This window comes from Salmo salar, chromosome 05, assembly GCF_965601325.2.
Source record: "Salmo salar chromosome 05, fSalSal1, whole genome shotgun sequence".
In the NCBI taxonomy this organism is placed as follows: domain Eukaryota; kingdom Metazoa; phylum Chordata; class Actinopteri; order Salmoniformes; family Salmonidae; genus Salmo; species Salmo salar.
The window spans coordinates 62891734-62917359 of record NC_138295.1 but is presented as its reverse complement, the minus strand read 5'-3'; the positions used below and the strand labels follow the sequence as shown (position 1 = coordinate 62917359).

The window sequence follows — 25626 nt, the reverse complement described above, 5'->3', positions numbered from 1 at the left end:
CATAAATACCTTTCTCCCTTCCCCTTTCTGACCCTACTGAAGGACTTGAATAGCCTGTGTTAAATATAGAGAGTCTGGGAACATCAAACAAATGGGGAAAAGGAACCATATTCTGGTAATAAAACCAGTTGGAAATATGCTTGGGAACGTAATGAGTATGTATGTCAGTTCGGTTGTCATCTGAGACATTATGACTGATGACAGGACGACATAAACTGTACCTGAGAAAGTATACACCCTCTAGTTATCAGAGTAACATGGAATTGTTATGCAATTGAAATGTTTGATATTGAAATTGTTTGTTAGGAGATTAAATGTAATTTTAGCTTCCAAATGAGAGAATTGGGTTTTCATAAGGAAAGTGCCCTGCTTGATCAGTGGCCCACCCCTGTGAAGAGACAGGGGTTATAAAACGATGAAACACATCCTTCCCCCTCTCCACTATATAAGCATTTGACGAAAAGATAACCACGTTGTTCCAGTATGTGAGGTCTGCAGCCTCTACGTTAGAAGGACACACGTCAAGTACAGAACTAAGCCAACCTCGGCGTGAGCTTTGGTGGCGAATGGTATGAACTTTGAGCTTATTCACTACAGAAGTGATACTTCCTAGCCGTTGAGTTAGCAGCGGCCACTGTAGACGGGGGCTAGGAAAGGACGGACGACGGATCCAGTCTAACAGACGGTCGAAGATACCATCACGTATCCAATTTACCACCAGCGACATTCTTCCGAGGACATGAAGATCTGTTGGCCAACCCTGCCAGCATCTACGACCAATCTACCGAAGCACAGCTCAGAGTAAATATTTATTGCATTTTCCTTTTCCAAATGGCCGGTAATTTAGTAATGCATAAGATAATGTATTTACGATAGCATAGCTGCTGTTTCTTCATTCCTAAATCTTCCCGCTCTTTCATTCAAGCCCAACCCCCTTTCCTTTGTGTAACCAGCTTTCATACAGGTTCCGTCCACCAGGACGTTTTCTGTATGACATCATTTGTATTCTGTGTATATGTAATTCTGTGTGATTAGGTATTTAGTAAATAAATAATTAAACCCAATTTGGTATTGCTGATTCAACTTGTTAGCCAGGGTTCGTGAAGATAGCCAAGAATTTACAACTTTCATTATGAGACTGAAAATAAGATAAGGGTTAATATTGACTGCTACCGATGTAAAGTATTACTAAGTATTTTAAGAGTTTATTCGGAAGATAACGGCTCTATAAACGTTCTTCCGTGGTACCCCGACTTTCTAGTTAATTACATTTACATGATTAGCTTAATCAGGTAATATTAATTAGAGAAAGAATTTTATAGGTTAGCATGTCATATCACTTAATCCGGCATAGCCAAAGACACGACACAGCCATGGGTGGGCATAGGCCCACCCACTGGGGAGCCAGGTCCAGCCAATCAGAATGAGTTTTTCCTGACAAAAGGGCTTCATTACAGACAGAAATACTCCTCAGAAGTCGGATGTGGAGGTCCTGGGCAGGCGTGGATACATGTGGTCTGCGGTTGTGAGGCCGGTTGGACATACTGCCAAATTCTCTAAAACGGCGTTGGAGCCAGCTTACGGTAGAGAAATTAACATTCAATTCTCTGGCAACAGTGGACATTCCTGCAGTCAGCATACCAATTGTACCCTCTCTCAAAACTTGAGACATCTGTGGCATTGTGTTGTGTGACAACGGCACATTTTAGAGTGGCCTTTTATTGTCCCGTGCACAAGGTGCACCTGTGTAGTATTTATGCTGTTTAATCAGCTTCTTGATAGTCTATCCACCTGACAGGTGACAATGCTCACTAACAGGGATATAAACAAACTTGTGCACAACATTTTAGAGAAATTAGCTTTTTGTGCAAATGGATCATTTCTGGGATTTTTTATTTCAGCTCATGAAACATGGGACTTTACATGTTGCGTTTATATTTTTGTTCAGTATATTTAGGCTTGCCATAACAAAGGGGTTGAATACTTATTGACTGAAGACCTTTCAGCTTTGAATTTTTAATTCATTTGTAGAATTTTCGAAAAACTTTGACATTATGGGGAATTGTGTGTAGGGCAGTGACAAAAAAATCTCAATTTAATCAATTTAAAATTCAGAGTATAACAACAAAATGTGGAAAAAGTCAAGGGGTGTGAATAATTTCTGAAGCCACTTTATTACTCACACAAACAATTTTTTTTATCAACAACTGATGATTCAGAGGCCATTTCCTGTACTCACCTTTGTATCTTGGGCGTGCCTGGTTGCTTGGCAATGGTTTCCAGGAAGAGGGTGATTCCCTTGTGTACCTCGTTCATGCCAACCCAGCGCAGCACTTCCTCCAGGAAGGCCAGGGTGAAGGGGTGGTTGTGCCTCCGCCAGCTGTGGTTCCGCATGGGTACGCCACCTGAGAGAGAGAAAGACAGAAAGAGAGAGATATGTAATTTATGAAAGGATCAGAACCTGTATCATCTGACTATTTCCGAGTGAATAAAGTGTGTATCTTACTGTGTATCCTCCACAGGATGTAGAGGGGGGGCCAGTGGTCTGTGTCAGGGGTCAGTGTGTCCCACAGCAGCCTCACCCTCACTGCTGAGTTCTCTGAAGTCTGACATACACACAGACAGGAGCTCAACATTAGTATGAGGACATTATGTATTGTAATATACTAATGCTAATAATTCATCACTAGGCCCCAAGAGAAGCCTGGGAGTGGAGTTACCTGTGCTAGTTGGTTGGCCAGCGGTGAGGAGCGAACCAGCTGCAGCAGGTTGCTGGGCAGGCCCAGGCGATGGAAGTACCACACCAGGTTCCAGAAGATGATGGAGTGGCTGTCCAGGAGCTGGCCCTGTGCCAGCACCGCCTCGCCCTCGTTCTCCAGCAGGCTCTCAAGCTCCTTGCGCAGCACCAATGGGCTCAGGTAGGCCACCGTCACCTGGGGAGACTCGCCCACTGATGAACCCTGGAGTCAATAACACGTTAACTGTGGGTATAGCAAGACTGAATATTTCCCAGAAGCCAACAGATAAAGATGAGAAATAAACCAGTATTGGTAGAGTACCATGGTAGCGCTGCTGCTCTCAGAATAACTGCTGGTCTCAGAGCTGGAGTCCTCACTCACACCGTTGTGACCCAGGATGGCCTCCTGGCCACCAGGGGGCTTGGCTGCGCTCTCAACCTCCTCCTCCGTGTTCCAGTTGGTACGTTCCAGGCTGTGGTGAGCGCTTTGTTAGTCAAAATGAAAGGATTGGGTGACAAAAAATGTCTAACGTTCATTCAGTTTAAGAATTATACAGTCCTATCCGTACATTACACAGCCCTCACCATATGTATTTAGACAGTAAAACCGTAGCTTCACTTTCCAAATACATATGGTGAGGACTGTACATGGCCCTGAATAGACAGATTGAAGAAGAATAGGAGTCAAAATGAAGGGATTTTGACTTCTACGGGCCCAGGTCAAAAGTTGTGCACTATATAGGGCATAGGGTGCCATTTGGGACACACAAACGTTAGGGTGATGTTATGATGAGAGGAGTAGTCCTACCTGCTGATGGGTCCTAGGTCACAGATCTCAGCGTTGAGAAGGGGGACGAAGGTGGTCGAGCAGAAGGGACAGCTGGAGTTGAGGTTGGAGTCATCAGACGTCCACCCGGCCATTATCTCCTCGTCATAGACCAGGGAGTTACAGCTCCGACACAAGGAGCAGCTCGACATCAACACCTGTAGTCCCGCTCCCTCTTGGTTGGTGTCCCAGGACTTGCGGAGAGGAAAGGCCAAATTGGTGGTGTCAGGGAGGTCGACGTCACTCCCCACCGACAGAGAACTCTACAGAGGGAAAGGATGGAGGAACATTAAGCATGTTTAGACAGGTTTGATAACTCTCCCTACATCTGCAAATGCATTTTACCACAGTAAACTAAATCAGATGGCTAATACTGTGTAGTTAGACTATAAGCTACAACAACCCACATGTTGTCCCCTCACCTCAGAGGTAGCATTGTAGAGCCTCTCCTTAGCCTTCAGTAGGCTCTCAGCCACCTGCGCTTTTCGGGACTGTCTCTGTTCCGACACCCTGCGCACCGGCCCGTTTTCTCCCCCCGAGCGTCGGGCGTCTACACTGGCGGCCCGCCGCCCCGAGACTCGATGGCGAGTAGGCGTGAGCAGCTGCTGCAGTTTCCCCGTCAGACTGCCCCGACTCGGCGGTGACACATTGTTGTAGTTCTCGTCCACGGCCTTGCGGCTCACAGTGTCTCTAGGCCCAGGTGGCCTACATTGAGAACAGAGGAATGCAGAAAGAACAGAATGGGAGATATACTCTCATAGTATTTCAAAGTAATATTCAAACTGTAATCCAAAAACATATCAGAACATATTAGTCCAAGCTTCTCCACACCCTCACCTGCCGTCTCTCTCCCCAGGCTGGCAGCTGCAGTCTGGGTCAGAGTCGGCCGTCTCGGCACAGTCTTTGTAGAAGTTGGACAGGCACACCTGGTCGCGGCGCACCAGGACACCACCAGGGGGAAAGGGAGAAGGGGTGGATGTGTCTCGTGGCCCCACGGGGGGTTTACGGGAGGCGGGATCGCTGCAGCCATTGGCACCTTCGTTCCGGAGCACCGCCTTCATTGAGAGCTTAGACTCTGTGGGGTGGAAATTGTTAGGAGGGTGGTTCCCAAACATTAGACACAGTTGTTTGATGAGAGTGTTATGTTACATTAAACATTAAACCAAATCAAAATTGTAATTGTCACATGCGCCAAACACAACAGCTGTAGACCTTACAGTGAAATGCTTACTCACAATCCCTTAACCAACAATGCAGTTAAAGAAATAGAGTTAAGAAACGATTCACTAAATAAAGTAACAAATTATATGTAACAATAAAATAACAATACAGTGAAGAAAAAAGTATTTGATCCCCTGCTGATTTTGTACGTTTGCCCACTGACAAAGAAATGATCAGTCTATAATTTTAATGGTAGGTTTATTTGAACAGTGAGAGACAGAATAACAACAAAAAAATCCAGAAAAACACATGTCAAAAATGTTATAAATTGATTTGCATTTTAATGAGGGAAATAAGTATTTGATACCCTCTCAATCAGAAAGATTTCTGGCTACCAGGTGTCTTTTATACAGGTAACGAGCTGAGATTAGGAGCACACTCTTAAAGGGAGTGCTCCTAATCTCAGTTTGTTACCTGTATAAAAAGACACCTGTCCACAGAATCAATCAATCAGATTCCAAACTCTCCACCATGGCCAAGACCAAAGAGCTCTCCAAGGATGTCAGGGACAAGATTGTAGACCTACACAAGGCTGGAATGGGCTACAAGACCATCGCCAAGCAGCTTGGTGAGAAGGTGACAACAGTTAGTGCGATTATTCGCAAATGGAAGAAACACAAACAAACTGTCAATCTCCCTTGGCCTGGGGCTCCATGCAAGATCTCACCTCGTGGAGTTGCAATGATCATGAGAACGGTGAGGAATCAGCCCAGAACTACACGGGAGGATCTTGTCAATGATCTCAAGGCAGCTGGGACCATAGTCACCAAGAAAACAATCGGTAACACACTACGCTGTGAAGGACTGAAATCCTGCAGCGCCCGCAAGGTCCCCCTGCTCAAGAAAGCACATATACATGCCCGTCTGAAGTTTGCCAATGAACATCTGAATGATTCAGAGGACAACTGGGTGAAAGTGTTGTGGTCAGATGAGACCAAAATGGAGCTCTTTGGCATCAACTCAACTCGCTGTGTTTGGAGGAGGAGGAATGCTGCCTATGACCCCAAGAACACCATCCCCACCGTCAAACATAGAGGTGGAAACATTATGCTTTGGGGGTGTTTTTCTGCTAAGGAGACAGGACAACTTCACCGCATCAAAGGGACGATGGACGGGGCAATGTACCGTCAAATCTTGGGTGAGAACCTCCTTCCTTCAGCCAGGGCATTGAAAATGGGTATTCCAGCATGACAATTACCCAAGGCAACGAAGGAGTGGCTCAAGAAGAAGCACATTAAGGTCCTGGAGTGGCCTAGCCAGTCTCCAGACCTTAATCCCATAGAAAATCTGTGGAGGGAGCTGAAGGTTCGAGTTGCCAAACGTCAGCTTCAAAACCTTAATGACTTGGAGAAGATCTGCAAAGAGGACTGGGACAAAATCCCTCCTGAGATGTGTGCAAACCTGGTGGCCAACTACAAGAAATGTCTGACCTCTGATTGCCAACCAGGGTTTTGCCACCAAGTACTAAGTCATGTTTTGCAGAGGGGTAAAATACTTATTTCCCTCATTAAAATGCAAATCAATTTATAACATTTTTTGACATGCGTTTTTCTGGATTTTTTTGTTGTTATTCTGTCTCACTGTTCAAATAAACCTACCATTCAAATTATAGACTGATAATTTCTTTGTCAGTGGGCAAACGTACAAAATCAGCAGGGGATCAAATACTTTTGTAATTTGTACATGTAGGTACTGGTAAAGTGACTATGCATAGATAATAAACAGTGTAAAAACAAAGGGGGAGTGGGGGTGTCAATGGAAATAGTCCGGGTGTCTATTTGATTACTTGTTCAGCAGTCTTATAGTTTGGGGGTAGAAGCTGTTAAGGACCCTTTTGGACCTAGACTTGGTGCTCTGGTACCGCTTGCCGTATGGTAGCAGAGAGAACAGTCTATGACTTGGGTAACTGGAGTCTTTGACCATTTTTTTGTCACTGTTTGCTTAGGGGGGAAAGGCGGTGTGGTGCCCTCTTCACCACTGTCTTGGTGTGTTTCGACCATGATAGTTTGTTGGTGATGTGGACACCAAGGAACTTGAAACTCTCGACCTGCTCCACTACAGCCCCGTCGATGTCAATGGGGGAGTGTTCGGCCCTCCTTTTCCTGTAGTCCACAATCAGCTCCTTTGTCTTGCTCACACACTGCCATGTCTCTGACCTTCTCCTTATAGGCTGTATCATCGTTGTCGGTGATCAGGCCTACCACATTTACATTTTAGTCATTTAGCAGACACTCTTATACAGAGCGACTTACAGTAGTGAGTGCATACATTTCATTTCATGCATTGTTTTTTTTTTTTTGTACTGGCCCCCCGTGGGAATCGAACCCACAACCCTGGCGTTGCACACACCATGCTGGCGTTGCGAACACCATGCTCTACCAACTGAGCCACAGGGAAGGCTACCACTGTTGTGTCATCAGCAAACTTAATGATGGTGTTGGATTCGTGCTTGGCCATGCAGTTGTGGGTGAACAGGGAGTACAGGAGGGGACTAAGCATGCACCCCTGAGCGGCCCCCGTATTGAGGATCAGCGTGGCAGATGTGTTGCTGCCTACCCTTACCACCTGGGGGCGGCCGGTCAGGAAGCCCAGGATCCAGGTGCAGAGGGAGGTGTTTAGTCCCAGGGTCCTTAGCTTAGTGATGAGCTTTATGGGCACTATGTTGTTGAACGCTGAGCTGTAGTCAATGAACAGCATTCTCACATAGGTGTTCCTTTTGTCCAGGTGGGAAAGGGCAGTGTGGAGTGCGACTGAGATTGCATTGTCTGTGGATCTGTTGGGTTGGTATGCGAATTTGAGTGGGTCTAAGGTTTCCAGGATGATGGTGTTGATGTACCAGGCCTTTCAAAGTACTTAATGGCTACCGACGTGAGTGCTACGGGGCGGTAGTCATTTAGGAAGGTTACCTTAGTGTTCTTGGGCACAGGGACTATGGTGGTCTCCTTGAAACATGTAGGTATTACAGACTTGGTCAGGGAGAGGTTGAAAATGTAAATGAAGACACTTGCCAGTTGGTCCGCGCATGCTCTGAGTACACGTCCTGGAAATCCGTCTGACCCCAAGGCCTTGTGAATGTTGACCCGTTTAAAGGTCTTGCTCACATTGGCTACGGAGAGCGTTATCACACAGTCGTCCGGAACAGCTAGTGCTCTCATGCATGCTCCAGTGTTTCTTGCCTTGAAGCGAGCATAAAAGGTATTTAACCCGTCTGGTAAGCTCGCGTCACTGGGCAGCTCGCGGCTGGGTTTCCCATTGTAGTTCGTAATAGTTTTCAAGCCCGGCCATATCCGACGAGCGTCAGAGCTGGTGTAGTAGGATTCAATCTTTGTCCTGTATTGACGCTTCGCCTGTTTGATGGTTCGTCTGAGGGCATAGGGGGATTTCTTATAAGCATCCAGATTAGTGTCCTGCTCCTTGAAAGCGGCAGCATTTAACTCGGTGCAGATGTTGCCTGTAATCCATGGCTTCTGGCTGGGATATGTACGTATGGTCACTGTGGGGACGACGTCGTCAATGCACTTATTGATGAAGCCGGTGACTGAGTTGGTGTACTCCTCAATGCCATTATATAACATTACAATGACAGTGCTATTTCTATATAATAGATATCCGTCACTCACTGTCTGTTGAGCCTCTCATGCTGTTCAGGCTGTTGCTCTTCACCATAGACCCCGTCAGCGATTCGTGGCTGGAGCTTTCACTCAGGCCGCTCCAGCTGGACTGACGAATCAGGTTAGATTGTGGGCGGGACCGTTGGTTACTGTCCATTGTATCTTTTTAAAAAGACAAAACATGTTTCACCTCTGTTTTTACATATAGAATTATTTTTTTTAAACCATTAAAAAAAGGCCACTCTAAAACCATTGACCATTTTTTGTTACAAACAATAGTAAAAAAATAAATAACATGTAAATATGTCCTGACCTGTCCGCGAGCCTACTGAACCACTCTTCTGCCGCTGTCTGACTGGCTGTCTGAACTGCGCCACGGCCATCAGAACGTTACGCAACTTGGCCCAGCGCAGACGGCCACCCTGATTGGTGGAGGGCCACTTGCTCTCCAGCACTGCCTGAGGAGAGCGGGCCGAGCCAGAGGTGAGTCAATATGGAGAAAAAAAAATACAAACACTTACAGATGGGATCACAGACGGGGTTCAACTTTTAATTGAAGTAAATAATGGCTCACCTTGTTGTAGTATGCATAGGTGATGGTGTTGGGTGTGATCCCAGCTTTCTTCATCTCCAGAAGTACCCTAACAGCGAGCACAGGCTGCCCGTACTGCCCACACAGCTGCATCAGGATCCTGTAACACACCTCATCCGGTAGTACCACCTTCCTGGTCTCCATGTGCTTGAGCACCTCGTATGCCGTTTGCAAGGCACGCACCTTGGCACTCTCCGCCCGCACAAAGGTGGGCAGGTAGATGAACCACAGCCCATAGCAGTGGCCCAGCAGGCATTTGGACCACATGTCGGGCACTGCCGAGTATATCTGTGCCCGCTTCTGTGCCAGCTTAATCTCCTAAAGGAGAGAGCGGGATACAGAGGAGTTAGGTAATCCAATCTAGATTTACTAAAGCCGTAATAATGTGGTTCCTATGTGTCCTAGTAGGCAAACTTAACAGCCCTGAAGGGTGCTTGGGGTATTCACCCAAAATACACAGCCACCACTGTGCTTCCTGCTTTTAAATATTGAATGAAGGATGAAATATGAATGCTCATTAAATTCAAATGGCACAGAAAAACAGTGAAGCATGTTCCCTCTTTAGCTGTGGAAAACTGGGTTATCATAAAGCTAACTGGGGAGTCTTGAACAGATCAAGTTGATTGATCCTAATACATTTTGATTTGCGTTAGTCAGCCTCTTATTATTGTATAGTTCTTAGTGGTTTTGATGCAGTGGATCCACTGGGGTTGTGTTGTCTTTCAGTGGGGTTGTATTGGGGCCCTGGTGCGGAGGTTGGGGTCTGTACCTGTTTAGTCCGCCGTGGAGCAGGGCTGCTGGGGGCACTCCCCTTGGTAGGGACACGGAGCTGGTCCTGAGGCTGGTCAAACAGATCCATGCAGAGCACAGGGAACGTCTCATAGCTGTAAACAGACAAACACGCCGTCACTGGTCACAGCATCAGACAGTAAAGTGCCGGGGCCCTTATTTGTGCTCATCTAGAATCAGATCAACCCTCTTATTCTTTATTATTTAAAAGACTAAACTGATCCTAGTCCCAGCCCTACTCTGAGAAGCTTAGTGAACACATACCCTGCTATATATAGAGCCTGTGTTACCTATAGTGAGTGGGGCACTCTGAACTGTCTGGCTTCTGGGGTTCCTCTGGGGGCATGATGAAGACCCTGCTAAATATAGAGCCAGTGTTACCTATAGTGAGTGGGGCACTCTGAACCGTCTGGCTCCTGAGGTTCCTCTGGGGGCATGATGAAGACCCTGCTATATATAGAGCCAGTGTTACCTGTGGTGAGTGGGGCACTCTGAACTGTCTGGCTCCTGGGGTTCCTCTGGGGACATGATGAAGACCCTGCTATATATAGAGCCAGTGTTACCTGTAGTGAGTGGGGCACTCTGAACCGTCTGGTTCCTGGGGTTCCTCTGGGGACATGATGAAGACCCTGCTATATATAGAGCCAGTGTTACCTATAGTGAGTGGGGCACTCTGAACCGTCTGGCTCCTGAGGTTCCTCTGGGGGCATGATGAAGACCCTGCTATATATAGAGCCAGTGTTACCTGTGGTGAGTGGGGCACTCTGAACTGTCTGGCTCCTGGGGTTCCTCTGGGGACATGATGAAGACCCTGCTATATATAGAGCCAGTGTTACCTATAGTGAGTGGGGCACTCTGAACCGTCTGGCTCCTGAGGTTCCTCTGGGGGCATGATGAAGACCCTGCTATATATAGAGCCAGTGTTACCTGTAGTGAGTGGGGCACTCTGAACCGTCTGGCTCCTGAGGTTCCTCTGGGGGCATGATGAAGACTGTGTGCTCCCCACTGTGGGCCTCATCCAGGTCTATTAGACGCACCTCCTCAGGCTTCTCCACATCCGACTGCTTACACACACACACACACACACACACACACACACACACACACACACACACACACACACACACACACACACACACACACACACACACACACACACACACACACACACACACACACACACACACACACACACACACACACACACAGGTATACACAAACATTGACAACATAGAGGGCAGGAATGGGATCACACACACATTTCCATTAGTTGCACAAACACAAAAAGGCTCATCCGGTTTCAGTATTAGAATCAACACACTAAAGGCTTCCATAAGATATGGTGCTTAAACATCCTGTAAAACACGAAGATGTGATTTTGACCTTCTGGACACACTCGTCGAAGAACTCCAGACAGGCGTGGCGGTCACTGACGAATGAGCACTCCTCGATGAACTGAGTGAACATCTGGGTCCTGGTCAGCTGGGTGTAGAACTTCTGGTGGGTGCGTTCACGAGACTTCAGGAAGCCTGCAAGAGCCAGGGAGGGGTTAACTTCAGACACACATTAAAACACTAGCTTCACAGGGATGCTGGTTATGGACACAGTAAGTACGTGAAGTAAAAACACCCACGTACTCAGCTAGAATGTTATATAATATTTGTGTACACTTGTGTAACTTTTTTTGTGAGTTATGAGTCACAATCACAGGCAGTCACCCCCTCCCACACTGACCCTGCAGGTTGAAGAGGGAGCTGCAGTCGGTGGTCCTGTCTGAGGGGGCCTGGGTGATGGGCAGCAGGTAGGCACGGTAGCCCCTCAGCAAGCAGCTCATGAAGCGCAGGAAGGCCTCCTGGATCTCCAGCTCCAGCTGCTTCTGACGCCCGTAGATCAAGTCATAGTCCGTCAGCAGGAACTCCAGGGTGGCCTCCTCTTGGCCAGTGGTGTAGACTGATGGAGGGGAATGTGGGGAGGGGGGAGAGGGAAAGTGAGGGAAATGGGGATAGTGGTGGAGAGAGGCACAGAGAGAAAATGATGAAGATAAAAAGCATTGGCACATTGAATTATCAAGAGTCAGATGTATTGCACCAATATGTTTTAGCTTGTACTCATTTTCCAGCATCAGTCCCTAGATGGGCTTCAGAATAATTAGGCTAGATGATATAAAATGATTGACAGAATGCATGTCATGCATGGAGCCTCCAGCCATCACTCACTTTTCTCCAGAGTCTTCATCAAGTTGGTGAGGGTATTCACCAGCATCTTGCCATGCTTCCTTGGTAGCGATCGCCATGACAACGGCTTCTTGTCCTCTGCTCTGCAGGAGAAGAGAAAACAAAACTGTGGATTTCTTCCTTTCAAACGTGTGTATGTTTGGTTTTGTTGCTTCCTCTTCCATCAGTTGCATCCTGGTCCAGGTCCTTCAAGGTCAGTGTACTCACTGAAAGATGGTGTTGGTGTCCAGGTCAACACACACCACGTCAGTAGGGGGGTCATAGAGGTCAAAGTAGCTGGAGTGGACGCCCACGATGAAGGGCATGGGGGCACACAGTACGTCTGCCAGCCGCAGCGGGCACAGGGGGATGTACGGGCAGTGCCAACGCAGAGGGAACGTCATCTGGAGGGATAGAGTGCATTCTTTGATTGGAATGAGTGTGTGTATACCTATATGTCTTTGTGTGTATGGCGGTTTGTGTTTGTGTGTGTGTGTGTGTGTGTGTGTGTGTGTGTGTGTGTGTGTGTGTGTAACTCACAGACACCAGGGCCTCGCTGACGGAGGTGAGGACGTCGGGGCGGAGAGAGTGGAGCAGTAGTTTGTGCTCCGTCAGCACGGCCAGCAGCAGGACACAGGCGTTCTCAGGGCCCAGGTTCTGCAGCAGCTTCACAAAGCTGGCACCACTACAGACAGAAAAGAACAGCCTCTTTATCAATTCATTATTGTTTTAATGGATTCACTTCAATATGATAATAGAAATCCCTCAGGGGAAACTAAGCCATTGTTGGAGCGATAGCGCCTAGCGCAAAATAATGCATTCCAACACATAGTTTATTGCGACTAGACCTAATGCAGATTTACTGTACTGACCTGAGCAGTAAGGGAGAGGAGACAGGCTGACAGAGGAGAAGGTTGTCATAGGGGGAGAGCTGAAATGACACACACACACATACACTTTTCATTAACAAACCAACATGGTGGACAGTAATCTATAGATCTAAGGAAGAACGTTTAGCCATGCTTTAATTTCATAGACCACCGTTCACCAAATTGATATCTGTTGATTTGAAACAAGCCATTAGGAATCAAGTTTGAAAAGCCCCATTTGACTTGATTTGAGTTTTCTAGAAATCCCCAAACAACTTAAACAATCATCTCTACTTTCTAGAGCCGGAAGGATCATTCAGTGATGTGAAATTATTTTAAATCCACAGTAAATTATAGATTGTTTTGATTGGGTGTTATTTTTACCCTGTCCATCTGCACACACTAACCAGAGAAACCATCAATTAATTCAAAGCCCATTTCCTGTGGGGGAGGAAATCAAATCTTTAGTTAGAAACACCACAATGCTACTGGTGTCAAGTTCAAATAGAACTCAAGCTGAGGTTCCGCTTGTAACGCACACACAGGCATATACAAGCACACACAGAGCAAGCAAGTTTTTGTTCTAAACTAGCACTAAAACACCTGACTCAACTAATAATCACAGTCATGCCTTACTTGAATTAGGAGTTTTAATGCTACCTTCTGTATAGCCCTGAGCTAAACCAACGCTTAGCAAGGTTTTCCATTCTACCTTTCTGATGCTTTAAAGTGCTTTGATGTGTTAATAAGGAATAAAGATAAGAGAATGTGAATTGAGTTAAAGACAGGTGTCCCTACCTGCACTAGGATGCGAGGCCGCTGAGGGGAAGGGAACGGGACGTTGTGCATGAAGCTGGAGATGTGCCTGGAGAGAGCAGAGTTCATGTTACTAAATCAACCAAACAACCAACCATAACATGAATCAGTAGCCAATAGGCCTACGGTTTGTTAGCCAGTAGATTAGCCAGTTTAGGTTCATAAAGACACATTGCTGATATTTGCCATGAAGGGCCACTGACTTCTCGAGGGGCAGCACGTGGGGTCCGGAGATGGAGTATCGGTAGACAAAGGTGAGGAACTTCTGGAAGACGGTGAAGAAGGGCCAGTGGGAGAGAACACACACACTCTTCTTCACTTGCAGGGTGCGGTTGGTGATAGGCCGCCGGTCCACCACGCTCACCAGGCCCAGACGGACACTCTGCCGCTCCGAGAGGCACTCCCGTGGGAACGCCTCATAGAACTGGATGGCAGCACCGTAAACCTGGGACGGGAAGAGAAACGGGACTGTTAAAAAGTAAGGATTCAGCTAACGCTAGATGCTTTGAACTGCGTGAACAGTTAGCATTTAGCAAATGCTAGATAGATTTTTTTTTTATTAAACTGTGAGCGAGTTCATACTGGAGTCATTTCCATCTCAATGGTTTTGTTGTTGTTTTTCTTGCTGCTGTCGCAGACAAAGTCTAAATAGTGGGCCAATTTAAAACATGTAATTTAGGTTGGCAAGCATGATATTGAATAGCTGCATTGGTAAATAACTACACACAAGTCAATCAACAGATAGTTGGTATTTATCAACATTATAACTTGTCAATGTTAATATGTCACACTTGATATACATTTATTTGTGTGTATTTCTGAACATTCTCAGCCACCGTAGGACATGGCATTTTGTAGAATTAGAAATATTTCAGCCCATTTGGTTCTAGAATTTGGTTGCCTCACTGGCATGTCATTGTGATGTCATCACTCATAATGCTGATTCCCTGATCATAATCAGATGAGTTCTGAGTTACCATAGTGATGAATACTATATCATCAAACAAAAACAATGGGACATCATACTCCAAAATCGTCAGTCTGTGAAAAATCCTTTGAAGAGACAACCTTGCTATTTCCGCAGATTTTTCACATTCATTGGACCCTCTGTTCAACAAAGCAATGAATCGAGGACTAAGTGTGTCCATGTCCCGAAGAAGTGCAGTTTCTGATGAAGAGAAAATTGTCAGCCGTGGGAGAGGCCGATCCAGGGCTAGATGCCACTGCCCTACTTCAGTAAACCAGCCAATACATAAGACTGTACTTATAAGTAACACAGATGTTCCGTAATAAACCTTTTCAGTTCTGTTTCAAATGAAAGCAAATTTGAGAGTGGTCTTGCCTGAGAGTTGTTTAATTTTGTCCATAGAAAAAGGAGAGAAGGCACTGACTCTGTGACCCAAACAGTGAAACAGCCTCAGAAGGCAGAAAAGGACATAATGAATTGTGGACGTAGTGCGTCTGTCCCTCGAAGAAGGGCAAGATCTGTAAGTTAAAATAATCATATGAAAATGTTGTTTTAACACGATAGCCTAATCGTAGAAGTCTTAATCTGATGCCATATGCAAGTCATTCTTGATCCATGTCATGTTCATAAAACATGTTCTATTTTCAGGAGGATGAGAAATCTGTCTGCCGTGAGCGAGGCAGATCCAGGATCAGACGCCACTGCCCAATTTTGGTAAACCAGCCCTTACACTCATTGGTTAATACAGTATGGAGGAACACTGACATTTTCTGAAAAGTTATTTATTTATTTTTACAACTGGTTCCGCCTCAACTTTCAATCTAGGCTAACAGTTATTTCATTGTCTTAACAGATCCATACAAAAGAGAGAGATGGCACTGGCTGTGTCCCAAGAAGTGGACTACTCTCAGAACGCAGAGAGGGACGTTATGACTCGCAGACGGAGTGTGTCGTCTATCCCTCAAAGAATGGCAATAACTGTGAGTAAAAAAAACATTCAAAAAAGCTTTAAAAACATGCTACCCTAATCTCAATTCTTAATCTCAAGCCATACGCCAATCATTCTTGATCCATGTCATGTGCTTGTCATAATTTAATTTTTTTTATTTCACCTTTATTTAACCAGGTAGGCAAGTTGAGAACAAGTTCTCATTTACAACTGCGACCTGGCCAAGATAAAGCAAAGCAGTTCGACACATAACAACACAGAGTTACTCATGGAGTAAAACAAACATACAGTCAATAATACAGTAGAAAAATAAGTCTATACAATGTGAGCAAATGAGGTGAGATAAGGGAGGTAAAGGCAATAAATAGGCCATGGTGGAGAAGTAAATACAATATAGCAATTAAAAACACTCGAATGGTAGATTTGACAGTAGATGAGTGTGCAAAGTAGAAATACTGGGGTGCAAAGGAGCAAAATAAATAAATAAATAAATAAATAAATAAATACAGTAGGGGAAGAGGTAGTTGTTTGGGCTATTTATAGATGGGCTATGTACAGGTGCAGTGATCTGTGAGCTGCTCTGACAGCTGGTTCTTAAAGCTAGTGAGGGAGATAAGCGTTTCCAGTTTCAGAGATTTTTGTAGTTCGTTCCAGTCATTGGCAGCAGAGAACTGGAAGGAGATGCGGCCAAAGGAGGAATTGGCTTTGGGGGTGACAAGTGAGATATACCTGCTGGAATGCGTGTTACGGGTGGGTGCAGCTATGGTGATCAGCGAGCAGAGATAAGGCGGGACTTTACCTAGCAGGGCCTTGTAGATGACCTAGAGCTAGTGGGTTTGGCGACGAGTATGAAGCGAGGGCCAGCCAACGAGAGTGTACAGGTCGCAGTGGTGGGTAGTATATGGGGCTTTGGTGACAAAATGGATGGCACTGTGATAGACTGCATCCAATTTGTTGAGTAGGGTGTTGGAGGCTATTTTGTAAATGACATCGCCAAAATCGAGGATCGGTAAGATGGTCAGTTTTACAAGGGTATGTTTGGCAGCATGAGTGAAGGATGCTTTGTTGCGAAATAGGAAGCCAATTCTAGATTTACTTTGGATTGGAGATGTTTTATGTGAGTCTGGAAGGAGAGTTTACAGTCTAACCAGACACCTAGGTATTTGTAGTTGTCCACATATTCTAAGTCAGAACCGTCCAGAGTAGTGATGCTGGACGGGCGGGCAGGTGCAGGCAGTGATCAGTTGAAGAGCATGCATTTAGTTTTACTTGTATTTAAGAGCAGTTGTAGGCCACGGAAGGAGAGCTGTATGGCATTGAAGCTCGTCTGGAGGTTTGTTAACACAGTGTCCAAAGATGGGCCAGAAGTATACAGAATGATGTCGTCTGCGTAGAGGTGGATCAGAGACTCACCAGCAGCAAGAGCGACATCATTGATATATACAGAGAAGAGAGTCGGCCCAAGAATTGAACCCTGTGGCACCCCCATAACCCCACACCCCCATAATGATAATTGAAACCTTCTCTTTATTCAGGAAGACGAGAAAAACTGTCTGCCGTGAGAGGCAGATGCAGGACCAGACGTCACTGCCCAACTTCGGTAAACCAGCCCATACATTCATTATGGCACTGGCATTTTCATTTTTCAGATCTGTTTCGAGTGAAGGCAAATGTGAGAGTGGTCTTGGCTATACTCTTCATATAGGCTAAGTGTTGTTCCATTTGCACTGACTCTGTGACCCAAACACCCACAGAAGGCAGAGGGGAATGTAATGAATTGCTGACGCAGTGCGTCTATCCGCCCAAGAAGGCCAATAACTGAGTATAAAAAATAAGAACTCACAAATATTACCAAAACACTACAGCCTATTGCCATATGCTAACCATTCTTGATCAATGTAAAGGTCTTGTTTGCATGATTATATGGAAACATTTTCTTTTTTCAGGACGACAAGAAAATTGTCAGCCATCAGAGAGGTCGTTCCACACCACTGCCCAACTTCAGTAAACACTGGCATTTTCTGATTCGCTTTTCTGCTCCGTTTCAAGTGAAGGCAAATGTGAAAGTGGTCTCGGCTAAATTTCCATATAGGCTTATAGTAGTTTCATTTTGTCTTAACAGATCCATACAAAGGAGAGAGATGGCACGGACTCCCAAACAGTGAAACCTGCACTGACGCCCAAACAGTGGAACCTGCACTGACTCCCAAACAGTGGAACCTGCACTGACTCCCAAACAGTGGAACCTGCACTGACTCCCAAACAGTGAAACCTGCACTGACGCCCAAACAGTGGAACCTGCACTGACTCCCAAACAGTGGAACCTGCACTGACTCCCAAACAGTGGAACCTGCACTGACTCCCAAACAGTGGAACCTGCACTGACTCCCAAACAGTGGAACCTGCACTGACTCCCAAACAGTGGAACCTGCACTGACTCCCAAACAGTGGAACCTGCACTGACTCCCAAACAGTGGAACCTGCACTGACTCTCAAACAGTAGAGCACCCTCAGAAGGCAGAGGGAGATCACATGAGGAAAAAACAGGACCTAACCCTTTTTGAACAGAAATGTGACAGAATGTTCAAGAGAGAAAGGGAGTGGTTGGAGGACAAGAGGAGAAAGATCAAAAAGAGGGAGATCTTATGGAGACAGAAAACTGGAAGTAGAGGGTAGATACCTAGCCAAGATGGATGGATTGCTAGAGGACATGGCTTGGCGAGTCCAGGATTTGTCCACAGAGAAAGACGGAGAAACAAAGGGTGGTCAATCAAAGGTGAGCTTTAGTGACTAAACTTAGCAAAAAAATAAACATCCCTTTTAAAGGACCCTGTCTTTCAAAGATAATTAGTAAAAATCCAAATAACGTCACAGAACTTCATTGTAAAGCGTTTAAACACTGTTTCCCATGCTTGTTCAATGAACCATAAACAATTAATGAACATGCACCTGTGGAACGGTCGTTAAGACACTAACAGCTTACAGGTCACATTTATGAAAACGTAGGACACTAAAGAGGCCTTTCTACTGACTCTGAAAAACACCAAAAGAAAGATGCCCAAGGTCCCTGCTCATCAGCGTGAATGTGCCTTAGGTATGCTGCAAGGAGGCATGAGGACTGCAAATGTGGCCAGGGCAATAAATTGTACTGTCCGTACTGTGAGACGCCTAAGACAGCGCTACAGGGAGACAGGACGGACTGATCGTCCTCGCAGTGGCAGATCACGTGTAACACATGCACAGAATCGGTACATCCAAACTTCACACCTGCGGGACAAGTACAGGATGGCAACAACAACTTCCAGAGTTACACCAGGAACGCACAATCCCTCCATCAGTGCTCAGACTGTCCGCAACAGGCTGAGAGAGGCTGGACTGAGGGCTTGAAGGCTTGTTGTAAGGCAGGTCCTCACCAGACATCACCGGCAACGTCGCCTATGGGCACAAACCCACCGTCGCCTGACCAGAAAGGACTGGCAAAAAGTGCTCTTCACTGACGAGTCGCGGTTTTGTCTCACCAGGGGTGCTGGTCGGATTCGCGTTTATCGTCGAAGGAATGAGCGTTACACCAAGGCCTGTACTCTGGAGTGGGATCAATTTGGAGGTGGAGGGTCCGTCATGGTCTGGGGCGGTGTGTCACAGCATCATTGGACTGAGCTTGTTGTCATTGCAGGCAATCTCAACGCTGTGCGTTACAGGGAAGACATCCTCCTCCCTCATGTGGTACCCTTCCTGCAGGCTCATCCTGACATGACCCTCCAGCATGACAACGCCACCAGCCATACTGCTCATTCAGTGCGTGATTTCCTGCAAGACAGGAATCTCAGTGTTCTGCCATGGCCAGTGAAGAGCCCGGATCTCAATCTCATTGAGCACGTCTGGGACCTGTTGGATCGGAGGGTGAGGGCTAGGGCCATTCCCCCCAGAAATGTCTGGGAACTTGCAGGTGCCTTGGTGGAAGAGTGGGGTAACATCTCACAGCAAGAACTGGGAAATCTGGAGCAGTCCATGAGGAGGAGATGCACTGCAGTACTTAATGCAGCTGGTGGCCACACCAGATACTGATTGTTACTTTTGATTTTGACCCCCGCTTTGTTCAGGGACACATTCCATTTCTGTTAATCACATGTCTGTGGAACTTGTTCAGTTCATGTCTCAGTTGTTGAATCTTATGTTCATACAAATATTTACACATGTTAAGTTTTCTGAAAATAAACGCATTTGACAGTGAGGACGTTTCTTTTTTTGCTGAGTTTATTTCAGCACTATAATGTTGTTTCTACTGTACTATCCTTCTGTTGAGTAAACTATCATCTCTTCAACGTAGCCATTTTAGAATGAATACAGTAGTAGCAGTAGTACAAGTAAACAAGAAATCAGTAGCTATACTAGTATGCTGTTGTTACTGCAGTTAAACAACACTTGTTATCTTTCTTAGAAAAACAATGGCCAGGTCCCCCAGGTGACAGGACAAGGCAGGGGATAAGAAAACACGGCTTGAGAGCAAGGCTGAGAGGAAAGAGCAGAAAATGAAGGATAGGGAACAGAGAAAGGAAAGGGGAACAGGATGGAGATGATGGAGCAGGGAAAGAGTACAGGGGTGATTTGGCTGGAAATAGGTCTGAGGAGGGTCTGGAAACAGTTGAAGAAAGGGTTCAGGTTCATCCTGGGAACATCCTAATAGGATGATATGATTTACTTTTTGGAATAAACTGAGCTTTTATTAGAAAAATGTTTGCTTGTTGTCTGGATTTAATATGAATTAGGAAACTTTACTATTACCATTATGATTATCACTGTTACTGCAGACATCATGGATGGAGTGAAGTATTTCAATGTCTGACAAATAATGACATCTTAAGTTACTGTCATTTGTTGAAATTGACTGAACCGGTGACTTGCAACGAGCTAAAATAAATTATACATTCACCTGATATTATATAGAGAACCTTCCTACACAGCTTAACACATAAACCAATGGATTCAAAAGCTCAGCCACTGCGCAGTGTTAGAGTGTTGGAGAGTGTGTGTGAGAAGGAGGCAGGTAGGCGGACCCACCTTGTCGCCACAGGCGCTAGTGAGGACGAAGGTAGAGAAGACAGGGAGCTGGTACTTGGTGTTGAGGGGCCAGCTCTCCACCGTCACACCCATGGGCAGACAGAACATAGGCACAGACTCTGGCAGGGGGAACGACTCCACGTCCGCTTCCGGATACCGACTGATCAGACCTGGGAAACACACACACAGAGACAGACGGTTAATAAAAGTACCATTTTGATTACTGACTACAGAGAGACTTTCATTTTTGGTAGCTCTTTCTACTTCTAAATATATTTAATTGTGAGAAGTAGGTCAATAGGCCTTCTCTGTTTACAACGTCACATACGGCGACGCAGCAGAATGAGTGCTGTGATACCATCAGAATGGAACAGTCTACACTCACCTGCTTCATAGACTAGGGCATTGGCTTTGGCTACAGCTCTCTTGTAGCACAGGTATAAGGCTGGACCCCACTGTGGAGCCAAATCAACAAAGCACAGTGAGAGAGAGAGGGATGGAGGGAAAGCGAGAGAGATTAAGAATTAAGTAAAAAAAAACAGAGTAGAAAGTAGAGTGCTTCAAACCCACTATGCCAGTGTTGAGGTTCTTCTCCACCCGGCAGAAGGTGTGGGCGGCCACCTCCCCCTTGCTGGGCAGAAGGAGGGAGATGTCTGTGACCCCCAGGGTGTGGAGGGCCTGGGACTCTGGGGCCCGGCGGTAAGTTAGGAAGGTGCGGTGGGTGGCGGGCCCCCCGGAGCTCAAGCTGGCTGAGCGGCTGTAGGGGGTGGTCTCGATCACGTACCAGCCCTGCTTCACCACCTCTTTGCCCTCGTACAGCACCCTGGGGACCGGGCAGAGTCAGGACAATGAGTCAGTCAATGTCACTCGTTATACAGTTCACAGAAACCAATTTCTATCACTCAATCAGGAAAGCTTTTCTTTTCATGTTTAGAAGACATCCCGCACTTTGTCCAGAATTAATGTATCATGTGACGTGCATAGCTCTTTCCATTAAAGAATCTATGGGTATGTATACAATTACATTTTGCAGTCATGTATGGCTTAGCCAGACATGCTTAATTTAATGATGATGGCGCTTCAGGGCTACATAGCAATAGCATACAATAAAACCTTTGTGGTCAGACGAACATGGTTACAGCATGCAGTATGTTGATAATTGCATAATGCAAGCTCAAAGCATTGTTATGTATTAGCTACAGTATGTGAACTCCAGTATGTGAACTCCAAGCACCATGCATAGCTTTAAATTGATGTTGTGGCTAATGTCTGACTCCAGCACACATTAGAATAGAATGGCCATTTTTTTCATCACTGCTTGAGTGTCTCACCCGAGGTCGAGGATGGGTGGCTTGTCATGCCCACGGCGGTAACACAGGTACATGTGGGGGTTGTTGATGAGTCCGGCGCTCAGCTCGGCCGGGTGGCCCCCCTGGGTCTTCTCGATGCAGGTGAAGCCCTCGGGCACCTCCTCCCCCAAGCCCCGGGCGATCACCACCAGGTCTGTGACGGGCTCCACCACCCGGCCCCCTCTCTGCTGGCCCTCGTCGTCCAGTGGGGCCGAGCCCCCCGGAGCCAGCCCTGCCACCACAAAGTAGTCCACTAGCTGGGGGCATTTCTCCTCCGTCATGCCGCCTGTCTGCCAACTGCTGTGGAGAGAGAGGGAGAGAGAGGGGGAGAAAAAGAGAGCGAGAAGTAGAGGGAGGGGGAATCAAGGTGAGATTGTGCGATCTTGCTTATGTAAACATACATCTGGCTGAGCAGTTGATGATGAATGGATTCCTTCCTTCCGACAGTCTTATAGAAACAAAACATTATTCAGACTGACAATATTTGGTTCTCATCATTGGCAATAGATAAACAACCAGGAGAGTGATAATATCATTGCACGAGGATGCCACACAGTACCACACACACAAGTATTTATTTTTGACTATAAGGCCTTGAGTCATTCACATTTCATACAGATATGACCCGTCTGAGAGGTAGTCTGAGGGTCAACAATAAGCTGCCGAGTTCTGCTGAGGGGAGATCCCACCAATTACCACTCATCCTCTCCCCACCCATTAGTTTAGTTTGTTTATTTCAGTATACATGGCAACTAAAAGTTGGATTTCATATGTATCAGGAAATACAACAAGAAAACAAAACAAAAATAAATGTGATACAGTTGGCAAATCAAGAAAGTTAAGAAGTCATGGATGGGATCAGGCTTGCACTTCGGATGGTCAGCGGAGGTCCGTAGCCTCAGCAGCACAGAACACACCTCTCCATTCCCAACTTCCTCTCTGTGCGTTGGGCTTCGTAGCTAAGTCTATCCCTACCCTAACCCTTTGTAGATGCCACTCCTGCCACTGGCGCACAGGCACACCATACATTTTGTGACCGTCAGAGTATTGGACAATCTTCACTACTGCAAGCCATCTCTGCTAATGCAGTCCTATTTGCTTCTGTAGTGCTGCAGCATTCAAAGCTAGCTAGCCAACATCGCTAGTAAGGTAAACCAAACCAAACGCCAACAAATACATCAAATCTATTTAAAAGCTAATAAAAAAACTAAAACCGATTCAGCGAATTATTGGAAACAAATAATGTGGATTCCCTCTCCAATCCTTTCAGAGGGAGCATTACTGTCTAGAGAGCATTTATACAGGATGGATAGGCCTTCCTCACAGAGTGGATGAGTCGTTAAGTCACTGCTAGGAAGACAGGACAGTGTGTGTTGCGTTTGCTTTGTCAATCTGTGGATCGAGCAGTCAACAAGTCAAGCAGTCATTTGAAAGAGTAACACATTTTCAGCGAGACAACTCAAAAGGTGAAATCCATTACAGCCAAGATAATGGAATTCATTGCCCTTGACAATCCTCTGTCGTTGGGGATGTTTGCTGTCGCCGATAGGTCGAGCACCGGTTAACACTACGAAGTGCGCTATTTTTCCGATGTTGCTCTACCGGAGTTACACAGTAATAGCGTCACTGCTATTAGCTTCGCGACATACATACTATGGAACGCCGTTTGGGTCTTTGCATGTCAAAAAAAGATACAGTTGCACTGTCAAAGATGTACGAAAAAGACAGCAAACACCGGCCACGAACGATGTGTTTACAATACCACGTTGGTAATAAAGCATAATTTATTCAACCGAAACTTCTGGGGTAGCTAGATTTAGCTTGGTACCTAGTTAGCAACAATACAACCAGCCTGAAAACAATGACCAGTAGAAACTGCAGTCATTTTTATTATTCTTAGCAATGATTTAGGAATCCTTGTGAGTAAGTATTAGCTAGGTTACCACTTGTTCGCCAATTTAAATTTAACTTCAGTTCATGAAAATAAATAGCTAGCCAGCTACTTAACCCTGTTGCCCAAAGCTAACGTTATAAGCAGCCAGCTAGCTTTATCTGGCTAGTGAGGCTCGACCGGACCGGTTTATGTGTTGTGAAGCTAGCTATAGTAACGATTAGCCACAAGTGGAATTTGCGGTTTGCCTTCAAAATAAAAGTATGTCATTGACAGTGATGCAAATTAATACATAGTAGAATTATGCCATACTATTATTTTGAAGGCTAACCGCAAAGTCCACTATTATCCGACCACCATTAATGAAATAAGAACTGTCTTATAAATTAGGGTTATTTTAGATGATGACACCTAGCTATATAGTTAGCTAGCAAACTATTGCTACTGAAACAGATGTCATTTTGCTATGTTTTTGGGGAAGAACATTGTTTGCATCCACGAGCTAGCAAGCTTTTTTTTTTTATGACCAGCACTGTAGGTGAGCGAGACAACTTTACCAGCATCATAGCATACGTATCGATGAATCGTTGTGACATATGAAATGATAGTTATTACACTATGTAAAAAAATGTACGTTAAATTATTATATGACTTGCAGTCATATTCAGGTCCAGATTGGTCTACAAACTTACTTGACACGACAAAGTGTTATTTGACACATTAAATAGCATCTTTTTTTGACCCAGAAAGAGCCAAACGGCGTTCCGTAGAAATCCTGGTTGAGAATAAAACGACTGAACAACGAAATAGCACAGCAAGTAAGTGAAATACATAGGTTTCGATTATGTTTTACTGGTAATGGGGACATACGTAAATGCCAACAAAATAACTTTTTGGTCAGTGCGTGTGTGTAACCTTTATTTAACTAGGCAAGTCAGTTAAGAACAAATTCTTAATTACAATGACAGCCTACCCTGGCCAAACCCGACGACGCTGGGCCAATTGTGTGCCGCCCTATAGGACTCCCAATCACAGCCGGATGTGATACAGCCTAGATTCGACCCAGGGACTGTAGTGACGCCTCTTGCACTGAGATGCAGTGCCTTAGACCGCTGCGTCCGTGTGTGTGTGTGTTAACTATTTGACTGTACTAGAATGCTTAAAAGGCTGCTAAAAAAAATATCGGATATCGATATCGTTTTTTTTGTAAGGAAAATATTGGATATCGGTATCGGCCACAAGTGTCATATCGGTGCATCACTAGTAGAGGTCGACCGATTATGATTTTTCAACGCCGATACCGATTATTGGAGGACCAAAAGAAAGACGATACCGATTAAATCGGTATATATATTTGTAATAATGACAATTACAACAATACTGAATGAACACTTATTTTAACTTAATATAATACATCAATAAAATCTATTTAGTCTCAAATAAATAATGAAACCTGTTCAATTTGGTTTGAATAATGCAAAAACAAAGTGTTGGAGAAGAAAGTAAAAATGCAATATATGCCATGTAAAAAAGCTAACGTTTAAGTTCCTTGCTCAGAACATATGGTGGTTCCTTTTAACATGAGTCTTCAATATTCCCATGTAAGAAGCTTTAGGTTATAGTTATTATAGGACTATTTCTCTCTATACCATTTGTATTTCATATACCTTTGACTATTGGATGTTCTAATAGGTACTTTAGTATTGCCAGCCTAATCTCGGGAGTTGATAGGCTTGAA

At 45.4% G+C, this 25626-nt stretch overlaps 1 protein-coding gene and 1 non-coding gene across 6 annotated transcripts in view; both read right to left on the bottom strand.

The window, feature by feature from the left end:
- LOC106605454 (DENN domain-containing protein 4B) overlaps nucleotides 1-25626 on the bottom strand; it is a 46411-nt gene that overhangs the window by 4729 nt on the left and 16056 nt on the right. For 2 of the 5 annotated variants that reach the window (XM_014201134.3, XM_045718493.2), the window contains exons 2-25: nucleotides 21980-22297; nucleotides 21219-21471; nucleotides 21034-21103; nucleotides 20649-20818; nucleotides 13878-14119; nucleotides 13657-13723; nucleotides 12862-12920; nucleotides 12530-12674; nucleotides 12218-12393; nucleotides 11993-12093; nucleotides 11511-11726; nucleotides 11160-11305; nucleotides 10704-10837; nucleotides 9757-9871; nucleotides 8970-9305; nucleotides 8709-8853; nucleotides 8405-8557; nucleotides 4401-4638; nucleotides 3986-4268; nucleotides 3546-3826; nucleotides 3060-3222; nucleotides 2721-2960; nucleotides 2507-2606; nucleotides 2240-2405 (exon numbers count right to left, since the gene is read on the bottom strand). In XM_014201134.3, the coding sequence (XP_014056609.1) occupies nucleotides 2240-2405; nucleotides 2507-2606; nucleotides 2721-2960; nucleotides 3060-3222; nucleotides 3546-3826; nucleotides 3986-4268; nucleotides 4401-4638; nucleotides 8405-8557; nucleotides 8709-8853; nucleotides 8970-9305; nucleotides 9757-9871; nucleotides 10704-10837; nucleotides 11160-11305; nucleotides 11511-11726; nucleotides 11993-12093; nucleotides 12218-12393; nucleotides 12530-12674; nucleotides 12862-12920; nucleotides 13657-13723; nucleotides 13878-14119; nucleotides 20649-20818; nucleotides 21034-21103; nucleotides 21219-21471; nucleotides 21980-22278 (4298 nt within the window). In that variant the 5' untranslated portion in view covers nucleotides 22279-22297. Of the gene's footprint in view, nucleotides 1-2239; nucleotides 2406-2506; nucleotides 2607-2720; nucleotides 2961-3059; nucleotides 3223-3545; nucleotides 3827-3985; nucleotides 4269-4400; nucleotides 4639-8404; nucleotides 8558-8708; nucleotides 8854-8969; nucleotides 9306-9756; nucleotides 9872-10703; nucleotides 10838-11159; nucleotides 11306-11510; nucleotides 11727-11992; nucleotides 12094-12217; nucleotides 12394-12529; nucleotides 12675-12861; nucleotides 12921-13656; nucleotides 13724-13877; nucleotides 14120-20648; nucleotides 20819-21033; nucleotides 21104-21218; nucleotides 21472-21979; nucleotides 22298-25626 lie in introns of those variants that run through there. The other 3 variants (XM_014201135.3, XM_014201136.3, XM_082975358.1) reach the window with 3 other exon arrangements.
- On the bottom strand, nucleotides 7089-7184 carry trnaa-cgc (transfer RNA alanine (anticodon CGC)). The gene is made up of 2 exons: nucleotides 7145-7184; nucleotides 7089-7124 (listed from the first exon to the last, which is right to left on the bottom strand). It is a non-coding gene; the product is annotated as a tRNA-Ala (tRNA).